Here is a 27,275-nt window from a genome sequence, read left to right as displayed (position 1 = left end):
TTTGTAAAATCTAATTTGAATTAGTGACTAAATAAAACAAAGATATAGGGTACCCCATTCCCCTTTCAAGAACACTGTCGAGGCTGGATATTCCCAATCTTCTTTAAGGATACAAAAAACTTTGGGGAGAAAGATGAAATATAATATACTTTGCCTTTAGACAGTGGGAGTTGGTAGTAAGTGTTATTAATATAAAAGACATGCATCACCAGAAAAGAAGATGGCCCATCTATATAGCAAAAATAGAAAATTATCTCTGGTATGTTAAAAACAAGTAACAGGGCCACTCATTAAGAACTGAGCCCCAGCCTGCTCAGCTCTCTATTAATTGCCTGGTAGTAAAGATAGTTGCATCTACCAATACCATCTCAGAATGGTCAACAGAGGCCCTGCTTATGAACTGAGCTGAGACATACAGCAGAAAATTGAGAAACAGTATGACGTAGATCTGAATTATATATCATCATTTAATGGACTGCCACATAGTACTGCAAGGATAGCCAGCAGCCCCAGTCCGGGGAAGAAAATTTCCAAAATCAAGGGTGGCACAATGCTGTGTAAGCTCATCAATGGGCTATTCTATGAAGGCTAGGACCCAGTAAAGACAATCCAGGATTCAGGCATGGCCTTCAAATTGATGGAACAGATTTCTCAGTTCCTATAGGTAGTAGAGTACTAAGACATCAATGCCACTGATATCTCTCAAATTATGAACTTCTGGGAAGGAAAGAATATAGTCTGTGTGCAGCAGACAGTGATGAACATTGGTGGGCTGGCAGTGGCTCAGGATGATGGGTTCTTCTCTGGAGATCCTAACTGGTTTCTTAAGAATCCCTGGAGAATCCCTGAAACTTCACAGATAATTAGCTGCAGGAGGGCAAGAATGTCATTGGTTTGCAAATGGGCACCAACCATGGCACAGCTCAGGGAAGCATGACTGGTTACTGGATGTCACACTGGATTCTCTGATCACTTCCCTTCTTTACTCTCCCTTGAATGATTATTTATATTTTTAGGTATTGTAAGTTCTAAAATTAATATTTAATGCCTCCAAAGTATGATATTTATAAGGATTTATTAATATAAAATTAGAAAGCTAGAGAAATGTGGGGAAAGAGTCCTGACTCACCCTTCACCATACTGCCTCCAGTGCCAAGAAGAGGCGCTACCATGCAAACCCAATTTAAATAGAGCCTGGGAAAACCAATGACCAATATGCAAAAGCTTAAGGAATTATGGGTATGGTGAAATGGAGTTTGGGTAATGTAGTTTCAGGGGGTACAAGGTCTTCCAACTTTTACAGTATATATTTCTAGGAGTGACATTCCTAGGAAGCCCATGGAATTCTCATGCCCCTTTTGTTCCCAGATCTCTCCCTTCTCCTTTTACTTCCTTACCAACTGAAGGCTCCTGCTCCTTCTGTTGTGCCTATAGGTGATGAGCCAGTATCTTTTCACCTTTAGCTTGCTGTAAAACACTCCCTCTTGTCAACTGTATTTCTGGAACCCCAAGTTTACCCCTATTCCTTGAAGACTTGCCTTGAGGAAAGTCCCAGACTGAAGTCACCGCTGGCTAAATAATAAACCTTAAAACTTAATGATGCAAGTTTAGATGGGACTAGTAGACATAATCAAATCTTAAGCACATTTTTTGTCTTACAAAACAAACAAACAAAACTACCTTATTTATAGGAAAATGCTGATACAATCAAGTCTCCCTGAAGGGAGTATCCTTCAAATCAACATTTTTAAGAAATGGTCTAGGTATATGGTTCTCCTTATTCTGTTCCTTTCACTCTGCATCATTTCCTGGAGGTCATTCCAGTTCACATGGAATTCCTCCAGTTCTTTATTCCTTTGAGCACAATAGTATTCTATCACCAGCATATACCACAATTTGTTTAGCCATTCCCAATTGAAGGGCATACCCAGGATTTTTATTTTAAAACTAGGATAAATAGGGAAAGGGGAGTGGGATGATCTAACTAGGATTAAAACTAATCCCTTCCACCAAAGTCCAATAGGATTCAAATAGATGTTGTTAAGATTAAAAATGATAAAGACTGATATAATAAGAGAAATTAGTAGTTTAATTAAAGCCATGGCCATGTTGGTAATATATATATATATATATACAACCTTGCCTATCTTTTAATCTTACCGCCGGAGCCCATCTTGTCCCTCTGGTACACCATCCAGCCACTCTGCAAAACCCAGAAAGAGCCTCTCTCTAGGCCCTCCTCCGAATTTAAATTGCCCCATAGGGATCCTGGGAAATGTAGTCTCAAAGTCGCCACGTGTCCATAGGGAGTCTGCTAGACATTTCCCTGAATTTAAAACAAACAAGCCTCAGAACCATCTACTACCTGAGGATCTAGGGCCAGTTTGTCAGGCCAGCTTATAGATCTTGGAGCCCAAAGAGAGTGTCTTTAACATATTCCATGTACCAATGGTGAATGGAATCATCTTCGAAAAAGTTTTCGTACATTTTTTTGTGTTTTGACCATATGGTAGGATCCCTGCCTGCCAAGGTAAGCAGGCCAGGGTCAAGTGAGGCAGATAGNTATATATATATATATACGTATATATATGACTGTGCCTGCCTAGCTTTTAGATTTACCCCCAGAGCCCATCCTCTCCACGTGTCAGTCAGCTCCTCAGGAAGATCCAGAGGCATTCTTTTGGCCCTCCTCTGAATTTAAACTGGCCCCCCTGCGTGGGGACCTTTGAAGTCCCCACGCCCTAAGACCCATTTGAATCATGGGTAATGTAGTCTCAAAGTCTCCCACATGTCCATAGGGAGTCTGCTAGACACTTCCCTGAATTTGAAACAAACAATGTAGCTATACTTATCTCTACTTCCGGATCCCCAGCTACCTGTACCATATCCTAACCAGAATAACCTCCCCCACCCCCACCTTTGCTAGTATTCAGAGTAAGGGAAAGCTGGAAGGTACTGTTATAGCCAAAAAAGCTTATAGAAATATTGTAGCTTATAGCTTATAAGAATATTATAGCCAAAAAGCTAAACTTGGCAATTAAGCAAGGGGTTTTTGGATAACATCATGCCCTGCTCAAGCAGGGCAGTTATCTCTGACTCACAGTCCCAGGGACAACTCCTGGCTGAAAGCCCCAGGGCCCCTAGATGAAACAGCCTTGAAGATTCCTAGACAGAACAGCCTTGAAGATTAAGAATCATGTCCTGTGGCACCTGAAAGCATCCCCTACTCCCTCTGTCTAGCTATTAGCTCACCCTAAGACAAAGGCACCTATATCCCAGAAACATATATATTCCCTCTTCTGAATGCATGCTTCGGGACTCTCTTTGATGAGTTTCCCCAGTGCGTACTGGCAATAAAGCTTTCTCCTGCTTTGATTGCATTGTCTCGTGTGTTCCTCTGGAGGCCACCCATTTTGAACCCTAACAGTACACAGGTCTACTGGGTCAGCAAGGGAGATATCTCACAACTGTTGTCCTCTGGGTTTGGCAGGTGTTCAGTAGAATCACAGCAGTAGCAAGTATAAATCCAAAAGGAAGGGGAGTAAAGATTTTACTCACACAGTCCACCTGTGGAGTTTAAACCAAAACTCAACCCCTTCCTAGCAGGTGAAAGGCTTGAACTATAAGTCTCCAGAGACAGCAAAGTCCAGAAAACCAACTGTTCCCTCAGAGTCACTGTCTCCAGAGTTCTGGAATTCTCTCCTTGTCTCTGCCTTGGTACTTCCTGCCTTCCCTTCTGATTTCCCTATAACAGCCATAAAACACATTTTTGGTGTTTTCTTCAATTGATTTTAATGATTAAATCAGAGATAAAGTCTCATTGGAATGTTGAAAATGTTTTTTAACAGGAGGAGTTTTAAATAAAATTGGCCAAGCCTGCGACATTTTGTGGTGTTTTAATTTTGTGAGTACTTTCATAACATTTTCAGAATCTGTATCTCTTTAGCTCATAGACTGAAAAGAGGCTATTTAATCTGTATTTGTAGCTCAGGAAATTTGGCTTTCCTGTGGTTCCTCTCAAATGATTAAAAAAATAACATTTAAAAACTTTTTGAATTACAAATTCTTTCCTTCTCTCTAGATTCTCCCCCACCTATTGAAAAGGCAAGCAATATGATATCCATTATACATGTGAAATCATAAAAAACATTTCCAAATTAGCCATGTTGCAAAAAGCAAGAAAAAAATAAATAAAAAGTTTAAAGTATGTTTCAATTTGCACTCAACAGTTCAACAGTTATCTCTTTGGTGATAGATATATTTCATCATGGGACTTTTAGAATTGTCTTGGATCATTGTCTTGATCATAAGTCTTTCACAGTTGACCATCATTACAATACTGCTATTGCTGTATACAATCTTCTGATTCTGCTCATTTTACTTTATCAATTCATATTTCTTCTAAGGTTTTTCTGAAGCTGTCCCCCACATTATTTCCATCCCAATCACAAGCTACAACTTGTTCCCTCATTCCCCAATTGATGGGTATCTCTTCAATTTCTAATTCTTTGCCACCACCAAAAGAAAGCTGCTATAATAATTAATATACATACAGGTCTTTCCCCTTTTTCTTTGATCCCTTTGGAATAAAGGGAATGCAAAGTTTTATATCCTTTAAGGCATAGTTCCAAATTGTTCTCCAGAATGGTAGGACCAATTCACAACTCTATTGACAATGGAATTAACTCTTTTTGACTCATCCAGTAATTCTAGTTGGCCTTGGGTTCAATTTGCATTTTTCTTTGAGGCTTTGGTTGTAACACTTTTCATATTGTTGTCTTCTTCTGAGTTTGTGCCTTGGTCTTCCCTACCACTGTAGTAGCTTTTTAAGGTCAAGGTTTGTTGTTTTTGTTGCTTGTTCATTTTTCCAGCCTATTTCTTGACCTGAACTTTATATTCAAGTTGGGTTCTGCTCACCTCAGGGTGGGTAGGCACTGTTTCAAGCTTCATGCTTTTGGGGGCTATTGTTTTCAGTTAGTTCAGGAGTCTACAAGTTTTCAGTGCTTCCAAGGTGCTATGATCTGGTGAGATGTGTGGTCACTGCACTCCTGGTCTGTCCTCTGATCTTTACCAGGTAAGGGCCCTAGTCCCCTGTAGCTAAAGGTACTAGTGCTTCTCTCAGGCCTGGGATTGGAACTTCTTCTCCTGGAGCGGCAAGCAATGGCTCTCCTCTGTCTTCAAACTGCAGTCATGGGCCTTGATCACTTAGGAACAATCACAAGTGCTCTTTTTCTGACCTGGAACTGTGACCCACAACTGCATGTGGGCAGTAGAGTTGTCAAATAGCTTCCAGTTCTTTTGCCAGTAGTAGTAAAGGGGCTCTTTGATCTCCTCCTGGCCAATTATCTGAACCTTTTATTGTCTCTGGGCTGAGCACTCCAGCAGCTGCTGCTGCCCCTGTTGAGACTGCCTCCATGAACCACTGCGAATGCTACAGCTATGTATGTTTGTTTCCTGGCTTGCCCCTACACCAGGGTCACTGACTTCTCCTGTCCTGAGCCACCTAGTTGCTCCAAACTTATTCAATATATTAATTCTGAAAGTTCTTTGACAATAAACTACAAAAAAATTAATTTGAATTTAGGCTGCATCAAAAGAAATCATTTATCAAAATAAGGGAAGTGATACTCTACCTTCATCAGACTACTTCTGAAGTATTGTATTGATGTCTGTCTCACATTTTAGGAGGGGGATTATCAACCTGAAACATAATCATATCTACCAATATAGTTATAACAGGTCTTTAGTCAGGGCAAGTGAGACTATAATCAAAAGCAACACACAGAGTCATTGTCCTGGGATAACTACAGTTTCAGAAAAAGATGCCAGCAATATAATTACTGAGAATTTCTGCTGAATTGCAGAAAAGGGTGCTTATTTATAATTGGGGAGTATGGGAAAGGAAAGACAAGAGGCTGCTTGCTTAGCTCACAAAGGTTTAGGACTGAGGCTAAAGTGACTGAGAGTAGACTAGATATAATAGGAGAGACAAAGGTGGCTGAGGAGGCATTTAATATTTAATTGTTTTAGCGAATCCTGGCTAGGATGATTGAGATTTAAGAGTTGTATCTTCTTTCTAATTCAGTCCTCTAGAGCAGAGGAGTAAATTCTAGGAGCTATCCCTAACAGATTCATGGTCAGTTCAGCTAATAGTCTTAAATTCTTTGTTTTAGATTCTAGTAGTCAGTAATGAGGTTAACTAAAATGAAGTCAGAATTAGAGGTGACCAAGATAGTGAAAGGTATGGAAACAGGGCCTTTAAAACTCTTATCAAAATCTGAAAAAGAGAAGAATTAAAGTAGAAAAGGGAAAAAACATTTATTTAGTACCTACTATGTACCAGATACTGTGCAAAGGGTTTTACAAATATTATTTCATTTGATCTCATTTAAGGGTGAGGAAAATCAGTGTTGGATTATTTTATTTATTGGCACCATTTCTGTGAATCCATTCTCTCAGACTCTACCCTCTAAAAATCAAGAGCTGGATTGACTAGTAAAGTAATCACTCCAAGGCCCCAAGGCATTTAACTGGGAGGAGATTTTTTTAACTTTTGTTAAGATGAGGGTTGAGAACTGTCTATAAACAAGAATCTATCCACCAAGCATATGCTTTTTTATCCTTGCTAGACATATCATCTTGTTTAGGTGTAGTGAGTGAAAGCCTGATTTTGAGAAAATCTGTGTTTTTTTCTAGTCAAAGATTGTTAGGGAAAGTTGGGTTTCATAAACTAGTTGACATTCCATTTCTTAAAGTACCAGAGAAGGGTGAGTCAGCCATTTTTTCCCTGGTTTAGTGAAGCTGTAGAGATCCACCTACCTGTTCAGAAGTCCTTCCCCTCCTTGTGATGAAGTAACGGGGGAAGAGTTGAGATCTCTAAGTTCACCTTCCCTTTTAAAATGTCCATTAAGGAGGCAAGTGGGTAGCTCAGTGGATTGAGAGCCAGGCCTAGAGACCAGAGGTCCTGGTTTCAAATCTGGCCTCAGAGACTTCCTGTAGCAGACCGCAGGAAGTGCCTATCAGTGAGTTCATGGGGAGCTGCAGTGAGTGTTGGGGGAGAGCCCCATCCCTGGCTAGTCTCTGCAGCCTGGCTGGCTGGGAGTCAAGTTTCAGCCATCCTGGTGTAAAGGTGAAAATTAATGGTTGGCTAAAATATATGAAGATTATAAATAATAGTGGTGGTTGCTGATTCAAAGTATTATTGCTCAAGGTCAAAATAACTTTAATAGCTTTTATTTACAAAAGAGGTGAAAAGAGTGAAAGCAGAGAAATGCAAAAGGGTAGAGAACACATTAGCCTATCTAACTGAATATTGCTCTGGTGCACCACTGAGCTAGGACTTGTTGACCTTCAATAGGAATTAAACTCTCTCTCCAGAAGACAGGAAGGGAAAGCCAGCTATCCACAGACCCAAGTTCCCTCCAAGAGGCAGGTCAAGAGGATGACTAGAGCTAAAGGTGATTCTTGAGGCTGATTTTCTTCCTTGAACCAACCTTCTTCTTGAAGCTGACTTCCCTCTTGAAGTCCAACTCCTTATTGGTGTCAATTTCCTTCCCTAGCTCCAGAAATTCAGGGCCTTTTATAGTGGCTTCTTGTCTCTTCCCCTTTTCACAGAGGCCAATCACAGCTTCCAAAAACTGTCTAGCATTGTTTGTGGGAACCAGTTCTCACCTTTTAGAGGGGTGGATACTCATTAAAAGGGTTCACAGATTCCTGGCTGATTGAGTTTCTGAGGGTGTGAATTCTCTAAATGGTTTGAGAACTCCTCTACCTAGTTCAAACTTTTATTGATTCAATCAAAAGGTAGACAAAGGAGTTAATCCTGTCTTCACAATCTAGTGAGGTATTGTTAACCAAGTGTTAGTTCCAACTAGGCAAAGGAATAAAGGATTCCCTTTCACAAGTGTAAACTTAAAGAGAACAAAGAATTCCTTTTTACACTGGCCAGCTGAGAAGGCTGAGCTGAAACCTGCAGTGCAGAGTAGCAGTCTTTGAGAGCAGAGAGACTGGAGAGATGCACTAAGTCTATCAGGTGCAATTGAGTCAACAATTATGCACACCTAGGGGCCTGAATGGGATCAAAGATTCTGAGTTATTAAGCATATTTATACAGTTTTTACACTCTAAGATCAAAGGAAAATAGTAATCAGGTGCACATGTGCCAATTAGAGTAAATAGGTGTTAGCTACATACACTTCATCAATAGTAATTTTCAAAGTCATCTTTGGCCTGTCAATGCTGACATAAGTATTTCTTTACAAGTACAAAAGTACCAGGGTACACTTGATATGCATGAAGCCCATTTGTTCCAGAGATAGGGTTCTAGGTTTGTGATTAGCTAGTCAGGATGTTCTGAGCCAATTAAGAAAGCCAGGTGTTCTTTAGACAAACAGTGATTTGTAGACATGCAAGGTCAGACTAGTCCTTGCCAGAGTCTTGAGACAGATCTGCAAACATATCTTTTCTGGCTGTTTTTGCCTCAGTGGGGCTAGTGTCCTTATGGACTTGTCAGCTTCCTAGCTGTGTGGCCCTGGGCAAGTCACTTAATTCCTATTGCCTAGTCCTTATTGCATATTGATTCTAGGATGAAAGGTAAGGTTTAAAAAAATAAAATATAATAAAATATCCATTAATTAGCTCTGGTAGGGGAGGTCTAAATGATGTACTGTCAGACCAATCAGAAGAAAGATACAACTCTTTTGTAAGGCATTGTCAGCTTCCTGTTAATCATCTTCCCATGCAGAGCCACAATGACCTGTCTTTAATAGATTTTATGCTCCATTGATGAATAATGATATACTTGGAGATTTATTGGTCAAAATTCTGGGCACTACAAAGGTAACACAACCTCTGTATTCAAATATCTAAAAAGTTGTGATATGGAGGTGTTAAACTGGAAAAACACAGAATTATTAAATAGCAAATAAATAAATAAAACACTCTGTAATTAAGGAAAGGGGTTCAGCAAATCCCACGCAGGCCTCCACACAGAGCTGCATACTACAAACCCACTCAGAGCCCTGAGACTCCTGGTTACTCTGGACACCAACCCCTGGGCATGCCACCCCATAGATCAGTGATGGGCAAACTTTTTAAAGAGGGGGCCAAAGGAAAGGAAATGCTCATCTGTCCATCTGTTTCTAAGGCAACTCTTTGGAAGTCTCATTGTATTGTATCCTACTCATTGTATTTGTCATATTAGGAATAATGTCCCCTGCCCAGATAGAACATTTCAGCCCCCCCCCCCCAATCTGGCCCATGGGCTGTAGTTTGCCCATCACTGCCATAGATGACAACTCCAAAGAGCCATGAAAATTGAGCAACTTGTATACCCTTTTTGGGGAACTGGAGACTGAGGATGGGAGAGTATAGTTGATTGACTTTACAATGGCTATAAAGAAAATGGGGAGTCCTAGACAGGATTATCAAGAGAGAGACAAAAGGGAAAGATCCAGCCAAGGGCTGGGCTACCAAGGTGAAGGACTTTGGCTCAAGGGAAGAAACCTTTGGGACAAAAAGGATGCTTAACACCTGATGGGATTAGCCTGTTCCACCTAAACTACTTTAAGGTCTATTACTGGTCTGAGAAGTTTGGCTTTCCCTCAGGGAGAAACTCATGAGACAAGGTCAAACTTGAGGTTTTCACCTCCAAGCTAACTAGACTGGGGGGTTCATAAGATCTTACTAGGCTACAAGTTTGGGGGTTTCTAGATTCTACATTAACAGAGGAGAGATTAGACTTTTTACTTGGCCCCCAGACTGGACCAAGTGGGACCAATGCAGGGAAATTGTAGAGAAGTCCATTACATCTTAATATAAGAAAAAACAGAACAAAGCTTACTAAAGTGGAATGACTATCTTATTTCAGGTCTTTCAAGTAAAGACTAGATGACCCATTGAGGATATTACAGACATAATTCACATTTCAATAACGGATTGGATTAGAAGACTTCTGTGGTCCCATACATCTCTGAGATTATAAGATTATTTCTGTTTAATATTTGGTAAATACACAGTAGTTTGTGACTCAGTTCTTGAATTACTTGAAAACTTTTATAAGATGTCCCAAAAGTCTTAGTGCAGTTTTAAGCTATTAAAGTTTAAAATTGCACTAAGGTTTTTTTGTAATATACTTTATATTCTCATTCTTTGATATGAGTTGATTATAATTATAAATAATGTCTTTATTTACACTTGTAAATAATCTGCACAATATAGATATTTATCATTATGTTTATTATTTTGAAAGTTTATTATTTGGCTTTCTAACATTAATTGTAAAGATTATATTTGTTTTATAAAATAAACAAACTTTAAAAGCTGGAACATATATAGCCATCACTTTATATAATATCAGACTAGGAAATGATAGTTGGACAAAGCAGAAAATGCTGATGTTATAGTTGGTTTATGCTTTATTCATTCTATACAAGGCCAGAACTTCTAAAGGTATATTGAAGAAGTCAAACATTCTTTTTTATATAAATGACATACATATATATATATATATATGTGTATGAATAGAGAAACTAAGTAAACCTCTTTAGAATAAAATGGATCGAAGTATCAAAATATAGGTATTCTTTCCATATCACAGGAACTAGGGGCATAGCTCCTCAGTATGGTCTGGAAAATTCACAAAAAATTTTTTGGCCTTCCCTTTATACCAGAGAAGAAGTCTGATTTTTTTTCTTTTCCTTTTATGGGGTGTTTACAGTACCTTATTGTAAAATTTGGATTAAGTATTTAGATATAGGCTATAGGTAGGTCAATGTTAAGATATCGCTACATTTCTAGCCTTTTGGGGTTATTTGCTGGCTTTTGCATTCTTCTTGCAAACTAACTTTTTTACTCATTTTAATTTTACAAAAGAAATTGTGTATATTTATAGTACTAAAAGAAAATATATGATACTATATAATACATATATTTTATTCATTTCTGAGTTTCTAAACTTTTTTTTATGTCTTTTAGTGGCTTTTGCATGTTATCTGTAGCTTCTGCAAAACTCATCCAAAATTCTCATTTAATTTCTTAGGCTGACTCACAATGTTATCTTGAAACTGTGATGGGGAAAGTTGAGATTTGAAAAGGATACCTGTACACTAAAACCATGTATCTTTAGATATCTTAAGACGGTATATTTAGGAGTTGAGATTGGGTCTGATACATGATCCACTCATGGTAGCCATTTCATTTCAACCTGGTTCCATTTTATTTTCTGACCTTGCTACTATTCCATCCCTACCTTAATCACCCTCCTCAGTTTCTTCATATATAAAATGAAAAAGTTGGGTTAGATGTTCTTTAAGTTCCCCTCTAAATTTAAATCATATTTTCCTTAAACATTCTTTACAAGTAAGTGAAGTTTATCTTCAGTGTCCCCTTACTTCCCCTTTCTGTGCCCATTTCCTGCTTTCTGTCAAATGCCACAGATATACCAAGTGTCTTTTTTTTCCTGCTATACTCTAAGATTGAGTTTCCTTGCAAAGTACTTGGCAATATTACCTTTCTCTTCATAATCATTAAAATTTTTATTGCCTTAAAGCTGTTAACAAAAAATAAATTTGATAAAATAATTCACATTCAATGACAACTTAATGTATTACCCTTCCTACAATTATTTACATTTTCAAATAAGATGCTTGAAGTTAATACTTCATCTCAGAAAAATGTCTCTACTGGAATAACAGGTAGTGCATGGAATGGGAGAAATATTTTTTGTAAGGGAAATTTCTTTGGAGCCCTTAATTTAAGCCACCCCAAAACAAATTCCTTTTCCTACCCATGAAATTGAAGGACTCCCTGGTGGCACAATGGATAGAGTGTTGCATCTGCAGTCCAGAAGACTCATCTTCCTGAGTTTAACTCTGATCTTAGATACTTATTAGCTATGTGATCCCGGCAAACCACTTAACCTTGTTTGCTTCAATTTCCTCATCTATAAAATGAAGAAGGAAATGGCAAACCATCCCAATATCTGCTAGGAAACACCCCCAAAAGAACACAAAGAGTTGGACATGTTGGAACAACTAATGGAGAGACCCATGAAGTTGGTTCTGCCTATATATATCAGTGTTTTTGAAATCAAATGTTGGAGGGAATTTCTATTGAAATTGATCTATTATACAAGAAATTAGAATATATGTGTATAGGTGAACTATCAGATTAGAACAAGGTTATTTGATGGCAGTAGTTAGAGATTAAAACCTGTTTCATATCTGATTATTTTTCAGATAATTCAGGTGTGTCTCATACTATTCTTGTTTCTTGAAAGACAGAAACATTTTTTCTTTGCTAAATATTCAATCTATATAATCTGCTAAAGTATGCTAATATTAATACCAGTAAAACTAGAAGAAAATGCTGGGAGAGGGAGAGGTATCCTGGGAACAGAAATAGAGACATAGAGGTCTTGGTTGCCACTTTTACCCTGCTGTCCTAAATGACCCCTGAGAGATACTTCTTTGAAAATTAGGAAGCAATGATGGCAGGTATTTAAGATATTCAACAAGATTTAAATGACAAAGCAAGTCATTTGAGTATCATCTTCATTTGCCATAAGTATGACTAATGTATTTCTACATTACTACACACATGCAGATTGTAGCTCTGCAACCAGAAGTAAACCTTTTTGGAATTTGCTGAATAAGATTTTGTATAAATTGTTATTTTTTTATATGTTTAGTTCCCCCAAGGAATGCTCTTTTCAGACTGCTTCCAATCTAATCCAAAGAAATTAAACTGGAATAGGACTGACCTCTGGAATAGAATGATTCAAATGAATATTTGGTGACCTACTATATTATAATGATCTGTAATGCTTCTATGACTTTTTGGAACAAGAATTCGAAAGTGGCATATCCATGGATATTGGAGATTTCTTCACCTTTTAAAATTATAATACAAAATAATCTATAAAATAAAATGAAACTTTTACATTTCATGCTTGATGGCTACTTTAATGAAGTATGAAGAACTTTAATATCCTTTCCAGCACTAAACCCTGTAATACTATAATTATTTTGAAGGCAAATGACGGTTTTTACATCTTTTCAATCTTATAAAGGTAAATCTGACTTGAACTTCAAAAAAAAAATCTGTTGTCTTTTCCTCTGCATTATGGTTACCAGGTAGTTCATTACTATGTAGCTTGCATATCTCAGGTTTTCACCATGTTCTTCATTATAAGACTTCACTAATTTGATCTGTAATGTAAAAATAATATTGATTCAAAAATGATTTAACACCCACATTAATTTTAGTCAGTAACAATTTTATAGATAAGCTCAAAATATAGCTGTAGTTTCCTATGATATTATTATGATAAGGATAAATAAAAAAATTACAGTAAAAAATCCATCATGTTTGTTTAGTGTATATAGGAGATACTATGAATTTCAGTTCTCAATCAATTTTTCTTGATAGCTCTTCTCTTAAAACTAAAATCTTGTGAATTCAAAATAAAAATACTAGAGAATAGGAATTTTAATGAATTGGATTTTAATAGAAAGTCATCTAGGTGACCCATGGAATAGCAATTATTTAACTTCAAGGCTGGAAAATATTAATAATTAAGTTAATAACCAATATTTAGATAACAGAACCTTTTATAGTAACTATATCTTTAGAAAGGACAAATATCTAAGCCCATTCTAAAATAAAGTAATGGACAAAATGAGTAGTGGAGGAAATAAGGATGCAACCCATTTTAGCAGTAGCTCAAAATGCTGTTCAATAAATTGTAAATGTAGCATTAAGATCATGCAAGGCAGCTAGGTGTTACAGTTGATAGAGTGCTAGACTTGGAGTCAGGAAGATCTAAATTAAAATCTGACCTCAGACACCAAGTGATATGACCCTGGGCAATTCACTTAACCTCTATCTGTCTCAGTTTCATTCTCTGTGAAAAGGGGATAATAATAGCACTTATCTTCCAGGGTCTTTGTGGGGATAAAACTTGGAAAGCACTTTGCAAATCTTACATAGTGTTATAAAAGTGCTAGCTATTGCATGTAATATGAAAGGTTTCTGCTCCAAGATGGTATTAGCATATCAGTATTAAACATGTGCCACATGTTTAAATACTTCAAAATATCTGTGCTTTCTTCAGTGGAGATGTGCTAAAACAAATTGCAATTCCCTCCCACATGCTCCTCTGGAAACAACCTTTCAAAAATGAATCACCCTCAGAATCCCCTTATTTTTATATTTCTGCTGAAAGAAGCATTATTTCCCTATAAATAGTAGAGAACTTGAAGTTATTTTTGACTAACTTGTTCTCTTCTTCTGCCCTGCTTCATTTAGTCACTAGGTTCTGCCCATTATATGTTAAGTCTATCATAGAGTTCTTACTAGGTTCTTAGTGTTTAGTCTTTTCTTGCTCCATTAATTATGTATACTGCTACCAGATTAATCTTCATTAAATATTACTTTCCTTTGGTCTATTCTCCACTGTCTTCTCCTGAAAAATCCAATAGCTCCCTGATATTTGAATGTTCAAATTCAAAATTATTAGTCAAGCATTCAAGGACTTTCACAGTCACCCCAAAGTACCTTTCCAAATTTAATTCCAGCTCTCCTTAACTAAAATGACTTCTATTTGGCTTCTGGTTACTGGGCTCTAAACATGTCTGTTATTTCCATTTGCATACCTTTATCTAGGTTATATTTTTTACCTGAAATTCCTCTACTAGCTCTTCATTAAGTGTTTCACTTCACTATAATGACGTCCTATGCTGAACTCCTATAGCACTTGAATGTATATAAGGTTATATTGTCATTGCCTTCAATTGTTCTGTAAAATTTCACTTGTGTCTTGTTTCCCCAATGAGAACTGGTAATTACTCCAGGGTAGGGATCATATTTTTCTTCTCTGTACCTGTCCTACCCTTTTATCCTTGCCCCACCCCGCCCTCCTCCCTAGGACTTAGTGTGGTCCTGGACATAGATACACAGGTGTTCGATGTTTTTTATTATTCATTTTTTTACTATCTTGAAATTCTATTTACTATCTTGAAATTCAAAATCTATCATATGTGAAATAATTTGTAAGAAAAAAACTTACCTATAGTTCCCTTCAGAATCAAAATAGCAATCATAAATATTTCCAAGAGTAGTTTTCCCCCTAATAGACATCCGATTAAAATAGTGACTTTCTGAGAAGCTGAGTCCATATTTAATGATTTGTTGTCACTACTACTGGAGATGGACTGTACCGGCAAGCTGAAAGACCTCGATTCCACCCGGACATTGTTCAACACAAACTCAATCTTATAATTTTTCCCTGCAAGACAAAATCATGATTAGTAGTCTCTGTAAAACAAAATCATAACTCTCCCTTCAGCCATATAACCCTCCGTTGGTTCACATTGATTAAAAATATGTTTTGATGTAAAAGGGTTTTTGATATAAAAGGGTTCTTGGAACTAGCATCTTATTAATGATCATGAAAGAACTCTTCCAAATTCTTATTAATATGCATGATCTACCTCAATTATAAGGAGATAGAAGATATTTTTCCCACAGCATCCACATCTCCCATTCTTCTCCACTATTGTCCTTTGATCAAAAGCAAATGTAGTTAAGCAATGAAAAATGGATAAACATCACTATTGTTAATCAACCAATCAACATTTATTAAGTGCCTACCATGTAACAGGCAATGTACTAAGCCCTAGGATTACAAAAAGAGAGAGAAGATAGTTACTGCCCTCAAGGAGTTTACAGTCTACAACATGCAAACAAATATATCAAACAAGCTATATAGAGGATTAATAGAAAATAATAGGAATTAGAATTCAGAGGGGAAGGGGAAGAGGCTTTTGTCAAAGGTATTTCAAAGTTGCACAATCAATCAATGAATCAATAAATATTTTTAGGCACCTGTTATGTGCCAGGTACTACATAACAAACAGTGCTAATATTTAACTCCTTGCATTTTCTATTGAGTTCTTATTTAATGTTCCTGCTATATTAGGGGGAAACAAGGTTAAATCTTGTCCTCATTGGGTTTTGGCAAATAATGACAAAGTATTTTCACAACAGTTAGCTTGAAGGAACACTGTTCTGATGACTTTCCAAGCAGTGTTGCAATTCATAGCAAAAATTCACTTGAAGTTGTTTATGTTTTCTATGTTTAGGAGAGCAGATTAAGATAAGGTTCAGGTGGAATATTCCTTTATGTTTTTTACTTGGAATTTTTTTTTCTTTCATGTAGGAATGAAAATAAAATCTAATTCTGCCAACTTGTTTCTATCCATATTAGTTACTGGTGCAGATGTGGTAAAATAGTGTAGTACTCACAGATATAGTAGTTTCAAGTATGGTCCTATTATATTTAAGTAGATGTCAGTACCATTTGAGGTTCTGATTAGTCAAGTGATTTACTTATTCTAATAACCAGCACCCTCCTGGGAAGTTAACAGCATCACAGAAGGTCTCCCATGCCTGGAATGTTCTCCTACTTTGCCTTGCCCACTGGCTTCCTTTAAGTCCCAACTAAAATCTCATTTTCTATAAGAAATCTTTCCTAATCCCTCTTAATACCAATGCTTTTCTCTTATTTCTTTCCTATTTGTCTTGTATATAGATTGTGCAGATTTGTTTGCTTGTTGTTTTTCCCCATTAAATTATTAGCTCCTTGAAAGTAGGGACTAGCTTTGCCTTTTTTTTGTATCACCAATGCTTAGTCCAGTGCTTGACATATGTATTTACTCAATAAATGTTTATTGGTTATTGAACTGGAAGGGATATCACTAATCAGTTAGTCCATTCCTTTCATTTTTGAAAGAAGGAAGCAAATCTGAAGAGGTTACTTACCCAAGGAGTGTGAGGATTCAAACCCAGATTTCTGACCCCCCAATCCATTGCCTTTTCTACTCTACCATTGTTGCATTTGAGATTAATATCCCTCTAAGATTCTTTGCTGTGAATAACTTCCTCTTCCCATTACCCATTTTAACAGTGGAATCTCCTCCCGAAAAAGAGGAAAAAGAGGAATGGCATAAGTTTTTGAAAGCTGTATATATACATATTTATACTAAATATATAACATATAATTTGTATACATATATTTTACATTCCCTTTATTTTTGGCCTATCCATGATATTTATCTATGTGTTTACATGAAAGATCATGTAGCACAATGTAAAGAATGTTGTTCTTAGCAAGATCTATGTCTCTGATACATAGCTGTAAGAGTTGGGACAACTCTTATCTCATGGAGTCTGTTTTCTCCTTCACAAAATAGACATAATAATAACAATTTTACTGTTGTAAATGAGATAATGAGAGAATACATAGGAAATATTTCTTAAACCTTAAAGTACTAGAGTTGGTGGAAAGACCATTCTCTTTTGATATACTGTGGACTTAACTAAGGAGGATTTATGGCAATCAAGAGTACGGTGAAATTGGCATAATAATCTTAGAATAGACTATTTGGAATAAAGATAGTAGTGAATCAATGAAGTAGACTAGCTAATCAACACAAAGTTGTAAGTGATCATAGTAACCCAGGGTTCAATAAACCCAAAGATCCAAGATTTTGGGAGAAGTTCCAACTATTTGATAAAAACTGCTGGGGAAAACTGAAAAACTATGGCAGAAACTTGGCAGAGCCCAACAATTCACATTATATACCAGGATAAAGTCAAAACGGATTAATTATTTAGAAATAAAGGATGATATCATAAACAAATTAAGGAATTAAGGGAACATAGAATAGACTGCCTGCCAGTTTTATGGTTTAGAGAAGAATTTATGTTCAAACAAGGCACAGAGAACATTATGAGAAGTAAAGTGAATAATTTTGATTACATTAAAATGAAAAAGTTTTTGTAGAAACAAAACTAATGCAACCAAGATTAGAAAGTAAACAAACAACTGGAAAAAGTTTTTATAGAAAGCATCTCTGACAAAGGCCCCATTTCTGAAATACATAAATACCTGACTTAAATTTATATTATAAGTAATTCCCTAATTGATAAATGGTCAAAGGAGATGAATAGGCAGTTCTCAGGTGAAGAAATTAAAACAATATATAGATATATAAAAAATGCTCCAAATCACTATTGATTAGAGAAATGCAAATTAAAATACTCTGGGGGTATCATCTCATACCTATCAGACTGGCTAATATAACAAAAAATGAAAAATGATAAATGTTGGAAGGGATGTGGGAAAATTGGGACACTAACATATTATTGGTGGAACTGTGAACTAATCATTCTGGAGAGCAATATGAAACCAGGCTCAAAGGACCACAAAATTGCACATTTTTGATGCAGCAATACCATTATTAGGTCTGTTTTCCAAAGAGGTGAAAGAAAAAGGGAAAAAAATCATATATGTGCAAAAATATAGCATATTTTTGTGGTGGAAAAGAATTGGAAACTAAGGACATGTTCATCAATTGTTCATCAAACAATTTACAGTACATGGCTGTAATGGAATACTATTGTGCCATAAGAAATGTTGAACAGGATGATTTCAGAAAAACCTGGAAAGACTTATATGAACCAATGCAAAGTGAAGTGAGTAAAATCAGTAGAACATTATGAAATAGAAACAGAAACAGAAATTCTGTATAATGATAACTGTGGAAGACTAACCATTATCAGTAGTATTGGAATATAAAATAACCCCAAGGGACTCATGATAAAAAATGCTATCCATAAGGGGCAGCTGAGTAGCTCAGTGGAGTGAGAGTCAGGCCTAGAGACAGGAGGTCCTAGGTTCAAACCCGGCCTCAGCCACTTCCAGCTGTGTGATCCTGGGCAAGTCACTTGACCCCCATTGCCCACCCTTACCACTCTTCCACCTATGAGAAAATACACCGAAGTACAAGGGTTTAAAAAAAAAATGCTATCCATAGCCATAGGAAGAATTATCAGTATTTGAACGCAGAATGAAGCATATCAGTTTTCACTTTATTTCCTTCATGAATTTTTTCTTGCATGTGCAATATGTATCTTCTTTCTTGGCATCAGGAATATGGAAATATGTATTGCATGACAGTACTGGTATAACCTATATCAGATTTAAAATGTTTATGGGAGAGGGAAGGGATAGATTTCAGATTGTATAATATCAGAAAACCATTGTTAAAAATTGTTTCTACATTTAATTGATAAAAATAAAATAATTTTTAAAGTAGACTCTTTGGAAAATTTTGTCATCATTAAGGAATTTCCTTCATTTTTAACTCCCTAAAGGGTATCTTCCAAGATACTGGTAAAGATTTTAGGTAAATGTATGACCCTATTTTATACCTTATTTAATGGCAATATAGAACGAAGTTATCTCCAATGTTGTAGTCATCAATTTTGCATAATTTAAATGATTTATGGGAGATATTTTGTTTGGGGAACACTTACATATAATTTTATTCTTTGAATTCAAATTAAAAAAAACTTATGCAAATTGGTATTGCCAGATAATATACACTCAAAGACTTTCTTTCAGTTGTTTCTTTCTAATGGCATGGCTTGTCAAAGAAAAGTGACTGCAAGTGCTTGCCTCTTCACTCCTTATATTTTCATAAATAATATACTTGATGCTTGATTAAGCTATTCTCAAAAATTATATAGAGAAGGAAAAGTAGGCAAAGGGTTTGGTAGTCACAGGTGTTTTCTTGGTTATTTTTTCCCTTAAAAATATAATCTATGATCATTTTCATTTTATTTTTTGAAATGTGACAAAAATTGATCTATAAATTTCTTTAAAACTGTGGGCTCCATTAAAGATTTCATCTGCATGCACTTGGTCAGTTTTAACCAGTCATCCAAATGTCACTTTCTTAAGTATATTATGGCCACTTCCTCATATAGTACCTTGGAAACTGAGGTGGTAGCATTCAAATGTGGAAGTTCTGCCAACAATACTGTGAAAATGTCACTATAAAAATGTTGATAATTTGTCACATTTCACACATTTGGTTCTTGTCTTTTATAAAATCTACTAATTCATTTCTGCTTAGTACAGTGCTTGCTACATAGTAAGCATTACATAAATGTTAACTATTATTTGGTATGATCTAATTCAGCCATTGGCAAAGTATTGGCATGCATTGGCATGCATGCCCATCTGACATAGGGGAAGCTGCTCCATTGCCCCTCTTCCCAGAGTTGGAGGACATTTTTTGCATGCCCTGTCCCTCTGTCCATGCATGAAAAAGATAATAATGCAAAATGTTAATAAATTGGATGGGATCCTTATATATATTGTGCATAACGAATATAAGCAAACAGACCCTCTTGAAGAGAATTATAGCTTCTGATTCAGTGTCCATTACAGAAGAAGTAGGAATATTCTATAAAAATCCTCTAACTAAGTCAGCATATACCTTTTCTGGTAAGTGAAGAGAAAATTCTTCCATTTTAACCATTGGAACCAGTTCATTGGGTTTTAACCCAAAGTTCTTGGCAATATGTGAACTTGAATGATTGGCTAAAGAAGATGGATCCTTATATGTGCTTCTATCATATCATATCATATCATATCATATTATATTACATTATATTAAATGTCTCCTGAAATGGTATTTCTTGTTACCTTTTGAAATAGTAGGAAATCAACTCTACCAACTCCTTTATTCTTTCCTAAGAGGAGAACTTGGAAACTCTCCCTTCATTCATCTATATTACTTTATAAGCTGGGTAGCAAGGTAACACAGTAGATAAACTAAAGGCCTAGAGTCAGGAATATCTGAATTCAAATCCAGTCTTTGACTCTAGGTGTGGGACCTTAGACAAGTCACTTAATCCCGCTTGCCTCAGTCTCTTCAACTATAAAATGAGTCAGAGAAGGAAATGCCAAAACACTCTAGTATCTTTGCCAAGAAAATCACAAATGATGTCTTAGAGAGTTGCACATGACTGAAGCAACTCAACAATAAAAAACGATAGAAGCACATATAAGGATCCCATCCAATTTATTAACATTTTGCATTATTATCTTTTTCATGCATGGGCTTCTTTAGCCAATCAGTCAACTAGCATTTATTATATGATAGGCACAGTGCTAATGATTAGGGATGCAAATAAAAAAATATAAAACAGATGGCCTGTAACAGTGGTTGCAGTGTCACAGGAGTAAAGGGATCACATATGAGAGATATTATGAAGGTAGAAATTATAGGACTTGACAACTGAATATATGGGGGGTTGAGAGACTAAGGAGTTGAGGATAACATTTGGATAAAAATCCAAATATTCCAAATATTATATTTAACAAATTTATTAACAATAACTTGAAGCAAAAAGGAAAGTAAAGAGCTAGAGCAAAGAGGGAGCTAACCCAGCCATGCACGTTGGAAAAGAGGCTGAGAGGCAGTTACACGTAACTATATACAAACAACTTAAGCACGCAAGGTGGGGATGAAGGAGGAAAAGAATGCTAGAAGATGTAGTTCAAAGTTACAAAATTTCTATTTATACAAGTTTGTGAACCTGGATGATTAGAAGGATGATGGGATACTTTACAATAATAAGGAATTTACAAAGATAGGAGGGATTGGGGGTGGGGAAAGATGAGTTGTTTTGGAAATACTGAGTTTAAGATATCTATGGGACCACAGTTCCCAAATATGGGAAGTTATCAAAGTTCATGAAGTTTGCACAGCTCACATGAGTTCTAGAACCTGCATAGAAAGTGACAGAAGGATAGTGATTCCATTCAGATTCCTCTACGTGACACTTTTCTCACTAACATTCCCTTTTATTGGAATTATTGTAATCAATATCTCTATTTAGCGCCAGGAACATATAGGGGAACATCATAGGCCATTACTAGAACCCTCACAAGCCCCCTACAAACTCCTAGGAAAAGCCCCTCCTTTATATGTTATAATACAGAAATTCCCTTGGAAATCACTTCACAACAAACAAGCAAATAGTGAGTTAATGTTAAAGATTTAAAAACCCTAACTTAGGCCTCTCACTACCATACACAGGTGCCTGCAAAAACAGGCCAGAATAGTCTCCAAGTTTCCCCTCTCCCTGATTCGGTCCATAAAAGAATACTGAATGAAATATGGAGAAATTGTCTCCCATGAAAAAGCTTGTACTTTCCCACCACTGTAGCCCAAGAGATATATCAAACACACCTAAAACATTGTCTCTAAGAAAAGATGTATGGTGAGAATGGATTTCCATGCCAACTTTATGTGTGATCTCAAAGCACATAAAATAAACACAGCCCAAAAGCTGACTAAAGCACCTGAGAGAGGTTAGGCCTAGGCAAACAGATCTGAAAGTCATCTGCATATAGATGATAATTGAAATCATGGTTGCTGATGAGAACACCAAGTGAAATAGAATAGTGGGAGAGGAGAAGAGGGCCCAGGACATAGCTTTGTGGGGTCCCCACTGTTTTGGGGCATCACTTGGATGAAGATCCATTAAAGGAGACATAAAAAGTGATCAGATAGGTAGGAGGAGAACCAGAAGACAGCTGTGTTGTGAAAACTTAAACTTTTTTATTAAAAAAAATCTGATCATTAGTTGGTTTTCTGGTGACAAGACTATATTCAGTTAAGCTGGGCATTAGATCACAGATATACAGTTTTCAGAGGTCTAATATTCAAAACCTTTCCATTTTGTTAGAGCATGAGTCTGCTTCACATTACATTGAGAATTTGGAATAGAAGTTTTGGAGGAAGTAATGTAAATCATTCAGGAAATTTTATAGTAGAAGAATTTATTTATTAATATTATTGAAGTAATGTAATCCTTGGCTCTATTAGCCTCTCAGAAGTAACCCTTCCTTATTATTTGTAATATACTCTAAGAAGTAACCCTTCCTTATTATTTGTAATATACTCTAAGAAGTAACCCTTCCATATTATTTGTGATTTGAGCATTGTAAAGGATTTTTCAAGTACCATGTGGCCAAAAGAATCATGAAAATATATTTCATAAATTGCTTTTCTTAATAGGTCAAATTGCTGTAGAAAGCTATGACCTTTTGAAAAAGGAAAATTTCTCCATAAATGTGGTTTTTTATTAATATCATTTTGTTAGCAAGATGAAATGTTTAAGCTTGTTTTATTATTTCACATTTGTTGTAAAGGTTGCTAGCTAGAATGATCAGCATTACTTGAGACTAGAGGAACTGTAATTTGAGATACCATTTACAAGTTCAGGATTCTAGAAGTTGTGGTTCAAACTTTTATTGGATGCATAATTCATGAAAACAGAAGTGTTCATGCCTTTTTTGTATCTGTCTTTGTAGATTCAAAACATTACACTTACCAGTTTTAATAAGAGTAAGGTCTGTGTAGTTGGCCCAACAACTGCTAAATGGAACTGTTGTATTTCCACCAAGGCCACTGACTTGATTATTGCTGGCATCCTTGAGAATGGCTTTGAGGGTTAGTGAAGTAATTCCAACAGACACACAGTTACCCTAAAGAGGAAAAAATCCAATATCTATATTTGACTTAAGACCTTTTGCTGTAATAGAGTTTTGGGTTATCACTTACATCAGAATCCATTGCCTTAATTGAAGGCTGCTGGGAAAACAGATGTCCTGGTAGCCCTGCTACTGGCTGAGTAATCACAGAAAGAGAAGACACAAAGGCCAGGTGATTGATTGGAAATGCAGACCTCTCCACAGGTTGTGCAGTCACCTGGATATAGGAATGAATAATAACTACTTTTTTAGTGTATTCATAACATGTAGCAGTAAACTCATCTAATGTTTATAGATTGTTAATAAGCACATGTCTTCAATGTGGAGGCATCAGTTCTAACATATTTCTTCCAAATATAAAAAATTGAGAAAATAATTCCTAACACCTTTGTTATTTAAAAATTCATTTCTCATCAATATACATTTTGGTGAAAAGATACAGTCTTTATTCAAATGACATCACCTGAATCTGTCAATAATATTGGCAGTGACTCTATAAAATGAAGGTGATAATAAAAAAGAGTACGAGTCCATGGAAATATTAAAGTCTGAAGCAGTAGAAGAGACTATTAAAGATAGCTAAGCAGTGCCACTTACCTGAATCCAACCATAGTCACTTGGGGTGGGGAGAGGATTAGAAATAGACATCGAAGAGATATTAAATCCAAGGACACTATTGATTTTTCCTAAGATTACAGCTTGTCCAAGACAACTGGCAATTTCTTGGAGTACAGATAATTGCATCTGACCTATTGGAAATAATATTTCTTATAATACAAAATTGTAAATTTTGGATTTAAGAGGAAAGAATGATTAGTGTGGGTGAGTTTTTTTATATTTCCTAATGAAAAAGAGGACTTCAGTAGAATACATGAATAACAGTATAAAATTGACAATGATAAATATATGAGAGCTACAAATTGCTAAGTGAATCTGAGGAGAGCAAAATTATTTCTAAATGGCAGGGGCAAAAAAAAGGGAGTGAGATCAAAAGAGGATTTATGAAGGTGGCATTTGAATTGAGCTATTTCCTTAAAATTATTTAACTGTGAAATTTTGAGGAATAAAATTTAAAATAAAAACATTATCTATAATATTTAAAATAACTTTGAAAGATAGCACCAAAACTTTATCTGACCTCTAGAGTTTTATCAGGAAAGAAGGGAGGGAAGGAGGAAAGAAGCAAATAAGAAAGAAAGGAAAGGAGGAAGAGAAGAAAGAAAGGAAAGAAAAAAGGGAAGTAAAAAAAGGATGGAAGAAAAAGAAAAGGGAGGTAAAAAGATGGAAAGGCAGAGGAAAATAAGGTTTTATTGTTTCCTATATTCTAAGCACAGTGTGCTAATAGAATTACAATTAAATACAAATATAATTAAAAGACAGACAGCTCCTGCCTTCAAGGAGCTTACATTCTAATGGAGAAAGACAACATATTAGTAAAATGTTAGTAGCTTTATTAGATCTCAGGAGGTATGAATGCATTTATCTTGACAAAATGAGCAGTCTTGAACATTTTGTTGTATATCTTAGAATAGTGATTACTTATAATTCCAATGTTTTAAATCCCTTCCTATATCATCTCTCAAAGATTTCTATGATTGTCCCCCAAGACTTGAATTATCATCTTTATATTAATAACTCTCAAAACTGTATCTCTAACTGACTTCTCTTCTAAGTTCTAGTATTTTCACTTAAATGCCTTGTCTTCACTTTAAGCTAAATAGGTCTAAAACCAAATTCATCCCAGCTACTCTCTGAAGCAGCTTTCTTCTCACATTTCTATTTCTGTTCAAGTCACTGAGGTCCAAATCATTAAAGTCATCAATGATTTTTCTTTGTCCCTTGATTTTTATATCCAAATAAGTCACCAAATCATATTTATTCTCCCTATACAATGAATCAGTTACCTATTCTTTCCTTTCCATTTTTATTGCCAGTGTCAAAACTTTAATTCCCCATACTAAGATGTGAAGCAGTTAAAAGAGGGAGCAGGGGAAAGGAATAAGTATTCATAATATAGTGTGCTAAACACTTTACAAAAAATATCTCATTTGATTCTCATAACAATTCTGGGAGGTAGATGCTAGTAGAGGACATTTAGGCAAACAAATTTAGTGCTTGGTTAGGGTCACACAGCTAGTAAATGTGTGAAGCCTAATTTGTGCTTAGGTCTGTCTGGCTCCAGGCCCATTGCCTTGACAACTGTGCCACCTCATTACTTTTAGAAAAGAGCCCAAGTAAAAGAATCTTTTTAGGGGGAAAAAAATATGGTCCATGTTGAAATTTTGGAGAGTAAAGAACATACCACATTGACTAAGTTTGAGGGTTTACAAGGAATTCTGGGGGCAGAAAAAGTCACTTTCTTGTCCACTTTTCCTACTATTTAGCAATAGTATTTTCTAAATAACTTATTTTTTGTGGTAAATCAACAGCCACATCAAAGAAATTAAAGATAACTTCATGCGCAAAATTTAGTAACAAACTTATTGAAACATATTTGGAGTAAAAAGATGACCATGGAGGGTAAAAGGAAGAACATAGTTTAATTAGGGCTTCCTTATGTGAGAAGTGTATTTTTATCTGGCCTGTGGGTTTTTGAATTCCTACAACACATTCCCATGACGTATTCAATAAATGAAAGAAGCAAAATGGCTTCTGAGATGTCTAATCTCTATCCTGGTAAAGGATTTCAGGACAGTGTTTGTTAATAGACATCTTTTGCTTTCACTCTCAAATCTATGCTTTGGAATCTTTTAGCATTATACTTCATTAAGGGAGAGAAACAGAGAGAAAAAGAAAGGGGGCAATGAGAAGCTGACTCCCACTATGGTTGATTTAGAAAATTTGTTTAATTTATACAGAGATGAGGCCTTCTCTCATGACATTGGATTGAGCCCCATTCAATATTTCCCCCCTACTGGGTATTCCCAGAGCTAATGGTAGGAAATTGAAAAAAATAAAATTTCAAACTTTATTGGATGCAATCTGTAAAACATGCAATAAAAAGTAAGTGAATGCAGGAATTTTGTCAGTATTTTATATATTAGAATGGTTTTTTTTTTTTTACATCTATGAAGTGGATTAGCAAGTAAATCTAGGAGCTTAAAAAAAAGCTAACAAAATAACAGAGAATAGCAAGGGTCCCTGTAGTAAGAAAATCTAAGAGCCTTGTGGAAGGCAAAAAAAAAAAAAAAAGTTGAATTTAAGGCCAGAATATCAGCATGAAGTCAAGGAGGATAAACTGTGAAGGTTATTGCTGGGTCATGACTTGTCTTAAGCAATTTTTTCATCCAAGAGAGCATTCTTTTATGGCCATGTCCCTTCCTTGCTCTTAGGGTCCGTATTGTGATTTTCCCACTCACAAATCACTCTAGAACAGACTTTAATATTTCATTTTTGAATGTTGAAATAGTCTCTTAGTTTTTCTCAATTTCATTAACACACTTCACCTAGCTCATGATGGTCAAGGAAAGCTGACTCAATACTTCTTTGATCATATTCCTTTTCTACTTGAAAACTTTCAGTAGCTCTCTGATAACTAAATTAGGTTCCAAATATTTGGGCTACCTATTTTATATTCCTTATTCTATTCCCCCTCCCCTTGCATCTACTCTGTTCAAATTGGTATATTTATTGGCCCCTGAATATGTTTTGTGCTTTCCCATATGTCCATTATTTTGCTCTATGCCTTCCCTGTTTCCTACCTATAAAATCCTACCCTTCTTTCAAGGTTGAAAACAAATCTAAAAAAAGCACAGAGTGAGTGAAACAGATAATCTGTTTACGGATGACTCAATTGATAATAAAATATAGTTTTAGAAATAAAATATTGATGAATCAATCTAGTAATTTTTAAAAAATG

General features: G+C 35.8%; 1 protein-coding gene and 1 pseudogene across 1 annotated transcript in view; one reads left to right on the top strand and one right to left on the bottom strand.

The window, feature by feature from the left end:
• Positions 1 to 373: 373 nt before the first annotated feature.
• On the top strand, positions 374 to 969 carry LOC123255229 (annotated as a pseudogene).
• Positions 970 to 12,955: 11,986 nt separating this feature from the next.
• Positions 12,956 to 27,275, bottom strand: part of PKHD1L1 (PKHD1 like 1) — a 210,869-nt gene continuing 196,549 nt past the window's right edge. Inside the window, exons 74-78 of the mRNA XM_044658261.1 lie at positions 24,014 to 24,165; positions 23,487 to 23,633; positions 23,257 to 23,410; positions 15,068 to 15,286; positions 12,956 to 13,208 (exon numbers count right to left, since the gene is read on the bottom strand). Of these exons, the coding sequence (XP_044514196.1) occupies positions 13,186 to 13,208; positions 15,068 to 15,286; positions 23,257 to 23,410; positions 23,487 to 23,633; positions 24,014 to 24,165 (695 nt within the window). The 3' untranslated portion in view covers positions 12,956 to 13,185. The remainder of the gene's footprint in view (positions 13,209 to 15,067; positions 15,287 to 23,256; positions 23,411 to 23,486; positions 23,634 to 24,013; positions 24,166 to 27,275) is intronic.

The sequence above is a fragment of the Gracilinanus agilis genome, chromosome 1, assembly GCF_016433145.1.
Source record: "Gracilinanus agilis isolate LMUSP501 chromosome 1, AgileGrace, whole genome shotgun sequence".
Lineage (NCBI taxonomy): Eukaryota > Metazoa > Chordata > Mammalia > Didelphimorphia > Didelphidae > Gracilinanus > Gracilinanus agilis.
The sequence above is the reverse complement of the archived record's forward strand: the minus strand, read 5'-3'. Positions and strand labels throughout refer to the sequence as shown.